Consider the following 11,760-nt stretch of genomic DNA (forward strand, 5'->3'; position numbering starts at 1 on the left):
GCAAGGTGTCACAATAGTCTACTGGAACCCCCCCCCCCCCCCCCCCCCCCCCCCATCCCCCGACACACACACACACACCAGCTTTATGTTGATTGACAGCTGAAATGTAACATTTTAAAAACCAGACAGGTCAAACTTTTTGCAGTGGTATTTTGGCCGAACTCTCTTAGTCTCGCTCTCTCTCACTGTCTCTTTATGTCTCTCGATCACATGAAAGTGAGGCTTCCTTCAGGTACAATCAGGACGGTCAGCTTGGGTGGTGGTGGTGGTGGTTGCTTAAACCTGTGCTAAAACTCTGGTGTCACTCCACATTTACTCTTTAGGCTTTAGGGCAAGGTGTCACAATAGTCTACTGGAACCCCCCCCCCCCCACACACACACACACCAGCTTTATGTTGATTGACAGCTGAAATGTAACATTTTAAAAACCAGACAGGTCAAACTTTTTGCAGTGGGATTTTGGCCGAACTCTCTTAGTCTCGCTCTCTCTCACTGTCTCTCTATGTCTCTCGATCACATGAAAGTGAAGCTTCCTTCAGGTACAATCAGGACGGTCAGCTTGGGTGGTGGTTTCTTAAACCTGTGCTAAACCTCTGGTGTCACTCCAAATTTACTCTTTAGGCTTTAGGGCAAGGTGTCACAATAGTCTCCTGGAAACCCCCCCCCCCCCCCCCCCCCCGACACACACCAGCTTTATGTTGATTGACAGCTGAAATGTAACATTTTAAAAACCAGACAGGTCAAACTTTTTGCAGTGGTATTTTGGCCGAACTCTCTTAGTCTCGCTCTCTCTCACTGTCTCTCTATGTCTCTCGATCACATGAAAGTGAGGCTTCCTTCAGGTACAATCAGGACGGTCAGCTTGGGTGGTGGTGGTGGTGGTTGCTTAAACCTGTGCTAAAACTCTGGTGTCACTCCACATTTACTCTTTAGGCTTTAGGGCAAGGTGTCACAATAGTCTACTGGAACCCCCCCCCCCCACACACACACACACACACACCAGCTTTATGTTGATTGACAGCTGAAATGTAACATTTTAAAAACCAGACAGGTCAAACTTTTTGCAGTGGGATTTTGGCCGAACTCTCTTAGTCTCGCTCTCTCTCACTGTCTCTCTATGTCTCTCGATCACATGAAAGTGAAGCTTCCTTCAGGTACAATCAGGACAGTCAGCTTGGGTGGTGGTTTCTTAAACCTGTGCTAAACCTCTGGTGTCACTCCAAATTTACTCTTTAGGCTTTAGGGCAAGGTGTCACAATAGTCTCCTGGAACCCCTCCCCCCCCCCCCCCCCCCGACACACACACACACACACACCAGCTTTATGTTGATTGACAGCTGAAATGTAACATTTTAAAAACCAGACAGGTCAAACTTTTTGCAGTGGGATTTTGGCCGAACTCTCTTAGTCTCGCTCTCTCTCACTGTCTCTCTATGTCTCTCGATCACATGAAAGTGAGGCGTCCTTCAGGTACAATCAGGACGGTCAGCTTGGGTGGTGGTGGTGGTGGTTGCTTGAAACTGTGCTAAACCTCTGGTGTCACTCCACATTTACTCTTTAGGCTCCAGGGCAAGGTGTCACAATAGTCTATACTAATACTGACTTATATTTGAGGAAACAAAGGGAATGCAAAAGATTACGTAGACAGCTTATTTTCCAACAGTTTATTCCAAGCACAGGAGTCATATTTTGGTCTTACTTTACCAGCTATTGGCACATTTTAGTCCCATTCAAATTGAAACACAACAACTGTCTTAGTAAAAAACCATAGAAAGTAGCAGTCTTTATGTGGATGACCCTAATATGTCCTGTGTACTCTCAATTCAACTCCATCAAGTCAGGAAAATACCAAGCTTTGTATGAAAACTAGAATTTTTCTACAGTTGAATCCAGTGCAATGCAAACAGAACTGGATTGACAATAGCTTATATTATTCAATTGGCAGCATGATTTAAGAGACGCAGGTTGCATGTCCACTGGGAACCTCTTTTCACAGCACTGGCTGCTTCTACAGATGGCCATGACCAGCACTTCCCATAAGCATCTGTTCAGCACTAGCATCTTTAAAAAAGGGGATCAGTGGACACAGGAACTACAAGTCCCATGGTCCTCTATGAGGGAACCATAACTAGTACTAGCAAGGATCGCAGTCATCCTTTGTAGCTGATACAAACTGACATGATGATTATCCACATTATCCATCTAGTGTGATAGCAAGTGCAATGTTCGACAGAGACATTCACCATTTCCATTCAGAGTGTACATATGCCCATTTAACAAAGCAACAATTGGGAAAGGGAATACACACAAAGATCAGTTTGGGACCAGTTAGTAAGTGATAAACCAACTGCATTCTCGACGCCAATGACTTGTTGATAGCTAGGCAAGGCACTGCACTTTGAATGAAACGTATCAAAAATAAGGTTCAAATCACTAAACCTCTTTGAGGCTCTCCACATGATATCTCTAATTCGTTTTTGTTCTGTTTTAAATGCTGACACGGCTGTTGACATGGACTGATCCCCTTCTTAGGAAGCAAAATACATCAACCAGACACAGAAACACTAGGATTGCATCCCTGAGGTGCCAGACAACCTTCGCCACATATAAAAATATCTCATAATAAACCATAATTGAGAACCAAAAAAATACACAACAATAAACTATTAAATATTATTATAAAATAGATTTCATAAGGGCTGAGATGAATTCCCAAAAACATCATCTTTTGGTTTTTGTATGAAGTTCAAAAGGCAGCATTGGTTATTGACCGTGGAAAGATTGTCTAACATTGTTCTTCTCTTGTCCCAGCATTCAGATTCTCTGCTTGAATACTGGAGGGTACGGAGCGTGAAGCAAGCTGCAAGCGCCATCGTCTTTCGGGTACGAGGCATCGGTCCTTCAGTCGCCATGCAGTCCTGCGTGTGTCTCAGGCAGTCCCGCTTCAATATCGGCCTGTGGTGAGGTCACAGGCCAGGCAGTGCAGCAGACGACCTTTCACCTCTAGCTCCCACCAATAAGAGGCAGGTTTCTGAGCTTACCATGCAGAGTGAGAGCTTATTCTCTTACTGAGTGGGGTCTAGCTTATAGCACCCACAGGGAGAGGCATACCCTCGCTAATCTGCCTCGTCTCCCAGTGTGGGTCCAAATCTGATGCACAATCAAAAGATTCAAAGGGGACTAGTCTCTTGCCCCTTTCAGCCCAAGTGCGTCCTTTTCGATTGAGCTCAAGTCAAGTCCGATCAGCGACTGCCCTCCTCCCTAAGGCAGGCGGTCCTCCTCCCTAAGGCAGGCGGTCCTCCTCCCTAAGGCAGGCGGTCCTCCTCCCTAAGGCAGGCGGTCCTCCTCCCTAAGACAGGCGGTCCTCCTCCCTAAGACAGGCGGTCCTCCTCCCTAAGACAGGCGGTCCTCCTCCCTAAGGCAGGCGGTCCTCCTCCCTAAGACAGGCGGTCCTCCTCCCTAAAGCAGGCGGTCCTCCTCCCTAAGGCAGGCGGTCCTCAGTAATACCGGTTGAGGCTGCGCGTCCCGGGGATGTCGGGCTGGCCGTTCATCCAGATCTCCCGGATGATGCGCTCCCTCTCCTCGAGCCGCTGCGCCCTCTCCAGCTCCTCGGCCGACGTGAACACGTTCATGTTGAGCGTGCGCTCGAAGCGGCGGTGCCTCCGCGCCGACAGGTCGGAGGTGGTCTCCCAGTCCGAGTCCGAGTCGCTGGACGAGTCGGACGAGTCGGCCGGACGCGCGCGCTTCTTGGCGGCGGGCCGGTGGCGCGGCTGGCAGTCGGTGCGGCAGGAGATCTGCACCACCAGGGCGAAGAGGGTGAGGAAGAGGCCCAGGCACACGCCGCAGACGAAGAAGAGCGCCGCCCGCTCTGGGTGGTCTAGTGTGGGAAAGAGCGACAGAGAGATACAGAGAGAGAGAGAGAGAGAGAGAGACAGAGTTATATTTAGTTGATCTCTTACAGAACACATGTCAAATGCTTAATCAACTCCGTCTGACTTGTGTCGGCTCTCCCCCTTTTAAAGTCTTTGGAGCGAAAAGTGATTTGACTGTGACCTGTCAGGCACATTGGCTGCAGAGTGACAGCTCTCAGTGTGTTTGCGTTGCCATGCCTACTGCTGACACTGCAAATGACATGCAGGACACAACAGTGCTTCAGCTGGGTGAGATACTAAACTGGCACATCTGTGTGTTAACTACTCTGTTGAGCTCAAATGCTAGGTTTGCCTCTGTTTTTTTCTGTGAGCCTGGGGTATTTGCAGGTCACACCATCGGACAACCAGACAACAATCGAGCACTAAATGAAAAGGGTAAACTACAAATATAAACAAATATATATATATTTGAGTTTTTAGTCAGTCTTCTTGAAAAGGCCCTACTTCCATGTCATTTAGATACCATAAATGCATATCATTAAATTGTAAGGCAGCTTAAAACGGCGGGTAAACATTTTCACAAGTAAAAAGGTCTGGGAAAACTGTGTGTTGGCAGGTTCAGCCACCACATCCCTAGCCCTTAGCCTATGTACAGTATGTGGAGTGTGTGTTTATTTGACTGTATGCTCCGTGTGTGTGTGTGTGTGTGTGTGTGTGTGTGTGTGTGTGTGTGTGTGTGTGTGTGTGTGTGTGTGTGTGTGTGTGTGTGTGTGTGTGTGTGTGTGTGTGTGTGTGTGTGTGTGTGTGTGTGCTGTGTGTGTGCACCAGGCATAACGTGTTTATTTGGATGGCAGAGTGGGAGGTAATATAACAGGAAAGACCCCAACTTCCCCTGGGTGTGTTTTAGCAGCTGGCTGGAGCAGGTGACTGACAGTGTGTGTGTGTGTGTGTGTGTGTGTGTGTGTGTGTGTGTGTGTGTGTGTGTGTGTGTGTATGTAGTCAGGTATCTCTGCTTAAAATCTGCATTCCTCTAGCCCACATATACCCCCCTCTCAGTCCCAGGAAAGGGGAAACGGGGGATTTTAGCCACAGGACAACAGCACAGCGTACCACCCACATGTAGCACACATCAAACCATACGCTCAAATACCAATGTCACTTACATCACTCGCCTAGAATCAACTTTGTGTTGATACTGCTCTTAGAATACTAAGATCCAACACCTACTAATAAACCAACCATTAGGTGGCGGTACTTCACTCAGACTCAAAGTTATTAATAATAAGCAACTACTAGCTAGCTTTTTACATTATTTGGAGTACTTTTTGCACTTTTTCGGGCGCAATTTGGGGTCACATTTTAGGTTGTATTTCTTCACAGCATAAAAACAAAACAATAAAGACAATACAAACCAAAGAAGAAAACAGTACCAGAGAGGTTTGAAACCCAAGTGAGTTTATAAAAGCACCTCACAGCGAGGTACATGGGTTATTGGCTGAGGATATTTGGTGGCTTGATTCATAACCTGACTCAGCCAGACCGGGTATTGTGTTCACAAGACACGCACAATACCGCTCCCGTCTGGCAGAGTCAGGTTACCCAATCTCTTCTTGAAATTAAAATGAAGGGTGGTGGTGATGATGATGCTTTGGAAATATGAATGTGGGAGTTCCAGAGTGAAGAACCTCTGGTTGAGAATTGACTGTATATAGTGGAGCAGACCTCCTCCGCAGGTCGCGCGCGAAGTCCGCGCCAGCAAAGTGATCATCATGTTACACTGTGCAGTGATAAGTGAGAAACGGCCCATGAAAAGTGACAATGACAAGCCATTATGTGCAGTACTGCGGTTTCCCTGTGAAACGACCGTATATCACCACATGAATAGAATCACCAAACTTGTTTTTACTGACTGTAAATAGGCATTTCAGTTGTCAGCCCTATGGCCTACTTTGTGCTGATTTATCGCTCTCAACACAGCACATTTACTTGAAATTATTTTTGTTAGAAAAACCTTCAGGTACACGCTAGTGGTTGCGGAGGCTTCGACCCCGACGCGCCCAGCGTGATGATGCCATATTTGGCTCACGCCCCCTCGCGCCTGGCTCACTAGAGTGACCATGAATTGGGCATAAGGCCTTGGCCACACTGATCCGTCAGAAAATGGACAGAACGGATAGACTGATAGATTTATCTCCGTTGCATGTACAAGTAACCTACTTGTACAGCAGGTGGCGGTAAGCACCTTGAAGGTGTCAGCGACCCGCCTATAAACCGAGAGAAGAAGAAAGCTGGCGTCAGCTAGCTGTTAGCTCTGTGTGCTACGTTACTTATGTGGCAATAAAATTCCACTGAATGACCAGATTAGATGGTGAAATCAGACGGTGACACTGACTATCACGTTGTACAACAGCGGGATGGTGTACACAGCATTAATTATAGCCTCCTTCACTGCCTCGGCCGCCATCTTCTTTGAAAAGTTTAAACAAATCTCGGAACGCCTCCTCTCGAGACCTCGACTCTGATTGGCTGAACGGACAGTGACTATCCGACCATCCGACCATCCGATACGTCCATCCAGAAAAAGTTCATCCCTCTTCAACTTTCTGTCCATCAAAACGTATGCAAATTTTCTGGATACGTACGCTTCTGAGTGCTCCACAGACAGTCGGACAGCTGTCATTGAAAATGAATGGAAGTGAACAGAGGAATGAACGCACACGGACAGACACCACGGATCAGTGTGGCCAAGGCCTAAGGGTTAGTGTGATCATGTGACATTTAAATCACCTCAATAAGGAAAGTGTGGACATGCGGCTTTGACCTGAAGGATTGTGCCTCTAGCCGCGAGTCATCCTTCTGTCAAAGGCCTTTATCCTGCCCATCTGAGACAACAGCATCTCAACAGGTTTCCCCTACCTGCTACGTAGGTGTTTATCCTGCCCATCTGAGACAACAGCATCTCAACAGGTTTCCCCTACCTGCTACGTAGGTGTAGGCTGCCAGCGCGTTGCTAATGAGCGCCATGTTGGACGTGGAGTTGATGATGGGATTCATGTCTGGCGGTCGCAGAGGCCCCTCGCCTCCTCCTGCTTCTGAAGGCTTGTCCTCCTCGGAGTAAGAGCCGGATTCCCTCACCCGCTTCCTCTCTTCAGAACAAGACACAACCGGAAAGACACATTTCATGAGACAATCCAGCCCACTCCGTCCACATTGTTATCATCAGACACACACATTCCTGATAAGCTTCACTTGTAGATGAAACATCCAGACAGTAAAAGGTCAAGTACTGTATCTGTGACCACAGGCATGATGACAGATAGCCAGTGCGACGTTTCGTCCGGTTCTATGTGTTGAAACGCACATGTGTCACGTGACTCAAAACACTTCGTCACATGTCCAGTCAGAATGTGTTTTACAGTAAGGCGAGGGCGGGGTCTCCGGGGAATTGTGACTACAGCGCTGAATCACACACAGCCCCCTCGAGTTGGTTTTGATTCTACAAAGATATGCTGCTGCGAGAGGATGCATCACACACACACAGACACGCACGCACGCACACGCACACGCACACGCGAATGACATGACATCCGCTTCTGTCAAATTCATTCTGACTCAGGTCATTAAGGGAGCAGAACCACATGGAAAAAGTTTGGACTTTGGAAATCTACCAGATGATCTATTTATAGATGGGAACAAGCGTTTCCTCTGGAGTTTCAGCGCAGCGTGACGTTGAGTCTTCTCTCCGTGTTTTGGACGCTGGCTTGTTTTGTGTGAACTGAGGAGATGAGAGTGACTGGATTCAATGTTACCCAGGCTCTCTCTGAAGAAGTAGTTCAGGTGGGGTATATATATATAGTGTAATCCAACTCTAGACCCAGTGTTGTAGTCAAGTCACTATATCTCGAGTCCGAGTCGAGTCTCAACTCAAGTCCCCTAGTGTTCGAGTCACCAAAGAAGAGTCTGAGTCGAGTGTCCATTAGCTGAGTCTGAGTCTGGAGTTAATGAACATGAGTGTGAATCCACGTGTAGGAGGAACACACGTGCCTGCCTGCCCTTGCATGAAATTGAATGATTTCACAATATACAATATATAAAGGTATCAATATCTTACGCCAAAAAACAACAAAACAAGTCTGAGTCCTCTTCTCCAACTTCCGAGTCCAAATGCATGAATGATCGAGTCCAAGTTCGAGTCATCAGTGCTCAAGTTCAAGTGGAGTCACGACTCGGACTCGAGTACTAACAGCTCTGTCTTGACCTGGGAATTTGAGCTCTGTTTATGAGCACGGCTTCACTGAAAACACGCCAGCCAAAGTAAATAGGAACATTTAGCTTGAGCCTAAATTTAGAGCAAAGACCTTGCATTGATAAGAAGTGAAAGCTAATAGGTCATAGGTCATTCAATTGCAACATCAGCGTGCAGCAGCCACGTTGCAGGCCATTTTGGCTACCGTAGGCTACCGTAATGACAGCAGTAAAACGTCCCGCCCACAAAGTGCCGTACAAAAGTACCTCTACCAAAATGGCCTGTGTTCTTTCCGGTCATGGTACAGTACTGGTACTGTATGTCTCTCTGTCGTGGCTCTGTGCTGATATAAGGAGGAATTCCAGGCCAAAACGGCGGCAGCGCTTTTTTCATCTCTTGCCTCCTATACTCTTTGTTTAGAGTTCAGTGACCTGAGATTTGTGGATTTATGTGTGCATGTGTGTGTGCACGCATGTTCGTATCTACATGTTTGATTTTCTTTGTCAGTGTGTGTAAGCATGCTTTGGTGATCTGTCACACACACACACACACACACACACACACACACACACACACACACACACACACACACACACACACACACACACACACACACACACAGGTGACCTCCAATTGCAGAAGCTTGGAGGTATGTCAGCCTCTCTTTATCTGATAAATGCAGTTTAGAAGGGGAACTGCTCACTGAGGAGCTAAGTGTTTCCACCTGGACCGGCTAGCTGCGGCGCACACCGCAGCTAGCGTTCAGGTTCGACCAATAGACTGCGATCCCTCTCGCTAGCACGTACGAAGATAGACCGACGGATCGCCGACGCAAAGAGCTGAGAAGGGTGGAAAATACTGAGTATACAAAATAGTCTGCCGTTTCCATGGAATAATCAGACAAGGTAAACCCAGGTGAAAGCTATCATCTCTTGCTAATTTCAGCAATTACATCTACTTAAGTTATGACCCAGGACATTTTCATATGAACACACTGATTGATTGACAGGTGAACAAAAGGAAGGCGGTGCTAATAAGGCTGAACAATCAGAATTTTATTGGAATTGAAATATGACCGACTGCATTTTTCAACTCACAGGAGGTGCAATATTTGTTAAAGGCGAAATGTGTGTCAAAATAGCTTTTTGAATTAAATATCGTGGTGCTGCAGAGATGTCCTGGCCTACACATCATATTCTATTCTACTGACTTCAGAAAACATCTTGGTACAGATCCCCGCAAAAATCACACCATAATCATCTTAACATTTTTTCAATCAAAATGAGATGAATAATGAATGTAAAAATGACGATTCCCTCTAATATGGCAAATAATATTGCAATTGCAACATCAGTCAAAATAATCACAATTAGATATTTATTCAAAATCGTTCAGCCCTAGATCCTAATGTTTTGTATCCTCAGTGAGAGATCCGATCATTTTTCTCCTCTCATCCCTTTTGTGCAGATGAAAACAGAGAAAGCGTAATGAGTCAAATGGGACAGAAGGCTCAGGACCGACGTATTTACAGTAAATGTCAAAAGAGCATTTACTTTACTTTACTTTATTTGTTTATTTGGACGGGACAGTGCATATTCATGAACATTACACAAGGCAACGTAAATAAGCCGGAGTTAGCAAGAATGCTAAATTACATCCGTAGTCCCCACAGAGAGACAGAAAAACGACAGAGGCAGCACCAGGACAGAACTAAACAGAACAATACAAAAAACAACATGAGCAATAACAAAACCAAAACGGATCAGAAACTAAAGTAAACCAAAGTGAACTAAACTAGGTTAATAAGACAAGACAAAACAAAAACAAGAAGCATAACAGAGCAAGCAAAACAAGAGCACTACAGTACAATTTACACATGGTCGCAGATTTGGCTATTTAAAATCCATTTTTTTACGTTGTGTTTGAAAGATGGGAATGACAGACAGTTTCTTATAGTTTGAGGTAGCGAATTCCAGATTTGGCAGCCCTGGACTGAGAGGGTGTTTTTGCCGAAGGCAGTTGTCCGGTGTGGTACTACACAGTCCCCTCTGGCGAAAGCCCGAGTGTTGAGTCGCCCCCTTATCACTGCATCTGTGATGGAAACGGATGTTTCCAGACAAGCGTTTGAAGCTGGCTCACGGAAGTGAAGCCATCCATGCATTCAGGACTGTCAGCCAGTGTTGTCGTCAAGTCACTATATATCGAGTCTAAGTCGAGTCTCGAGTCCCCGTGTTCGAGTCCCAGTCCAATTCACCAAGAGAAGAGTCCAAGTTGAGTCCCCATTACCTGAGTCCAAGTCCAGAGTTACTGAACATGAATCTTTTTATTTATTTATTGAACCTTTATTTAACCAGGTAAGTCATTAAGAACAAATTTTTATTTGTTCTTATTTTGTTTACCTGCCCTTGCAAGTTGAATAATATCATAGCTATCAATATCTTATGCCAAATTATTAGGACCTTGCACAAGTCCAAGTCCTCGTCTCCAACTTCCGAGTCTGAATGCATGAATGCTCGAGTCCAAGTCCAAGTCATCAGCACTAAAGTCCAAGTCGACTCACCAGTCCTGAAAATGAGTCCTGAACAAGTGTACTGCGATTGTTTGGAACGCACGTGGAGATGTCACGAGCCAAGAGGCGACTGGCCGTGTGTGGGGACATAGAGAAGACGTGGGCACTGGAGAGTTAGCTAATGGACGCTAAGCCACATGAGAGACTATGATAAACACAAAAACTTGGGATTTCCATAGCCCTGACCTCGGACCTGTGACACACATCATCTTCACGTTTGAGACATGGGAGTCTCAAACACCTTCTGAACATGCAAGCCAGCACACAACGACGTCTGGGCCGGTCCAACCCAGGACCCGCCCCGCAGCTCTGCGGGTCGGTCAGTCTACTGTGCCAAGGTGTCATGCCAGAAGAGACCAAGAAGATAAAGAATTGTGAGTTACTTTGACCTCTAGGAAGTTAAACCTGCATACACATAGTTAAGTGAGTCACACAAGTCAAATGCATTCAGTTGAGGGACAGACGATAATGTTACATTAGGCTAGCGTGGGAGCTAATTGTAGGCTAGGTCGAATAGCGGCCATGATAACAAACCCTTCGACATTAAATATTTGCGAGCCAGGATTTCATAACAATTAGTGACATACGTTTAGACCCTTTTGTAACAACTGGGAGTAAGCACTCTGCGCTGTAACCGCTCGGCACTGTCAGCACCGCAGCGCACATCTCTCCTCCTCTCCCTCTCCTTTTCCCTCATTCACTCAGTCTCTCCTAATCAGCGGAGTACCAGGGGCTGAGTGGAGTAATTAGCCTGCTGGACCTGGGCCACCGTCCCGTCATGAATAATGCTTTGTTTGGTTTCCTTCCTCGCTGGCATCCACCTCCTTTACACTCTTTCATTGCATTGTTCTGCCCTCTCTTCTCAGCCTCTCTCTCTCCCTCTCTCTCCCTCTCCCTCTCCCTCCCTCTCTCTCTCTCTCTCTCTCTCTCTCTCTCTCCCTACCTCTCTCTCTCATCCACCTCCTTTACACTCTTTCATTGCATTGTTCTGCCCTCTCTTCTCAGCCTCTCTCTCTCCCTCTCTCTCCCTCTCTCTCTCTCTCTCTCTCTCTCCCTCTCTCTCCATCTCTCTCT

General features: G+C 46.5%; 1 protein-coding gene across 1 annotated transcript; it reads right to left on the minus strand.

The window, feature by feature from the left end:
• Window positions 1-1,678: 1,678 nt before the first annotated feature.
• Window positions 1,679-6,989, minus strand: eva1aa (eva-1 homolog A, regulator of programmed cell death a). Its single transcript, XM_083643692.1, has 2 exons — window positions 6,850-6,989; window positions 1,679-3,876 (listed from the first exon to the last, which is right to left on the minus strand). The coding sequence occupies exons 1-2, from the start codon at window positions 6,923-6,925 to the stop codon at window positions 3,497-3,499; spliced, it is 456 nt and encodes a 151-aa protein (XP_083499818.1). The 5' UTR covers window positions 6,926-6,989; the 3' UTR covers window positions 1,679-3,496.
• Window positions 6,990-11,760: the final 4,771 nt, after the last annotated feature.

This window comes from Poromitra crassiceps (assembly GCF_964638095.1).
Source record: "Poromitra crassiceps genome assembly, chromosome: 9".
Lineage (NCBI taxonomy): Eukaryota > Metazoa > Chordata > Actinopteri > Beryciformes > Melamphaidae > Poromitra > Poromitra crassiceps.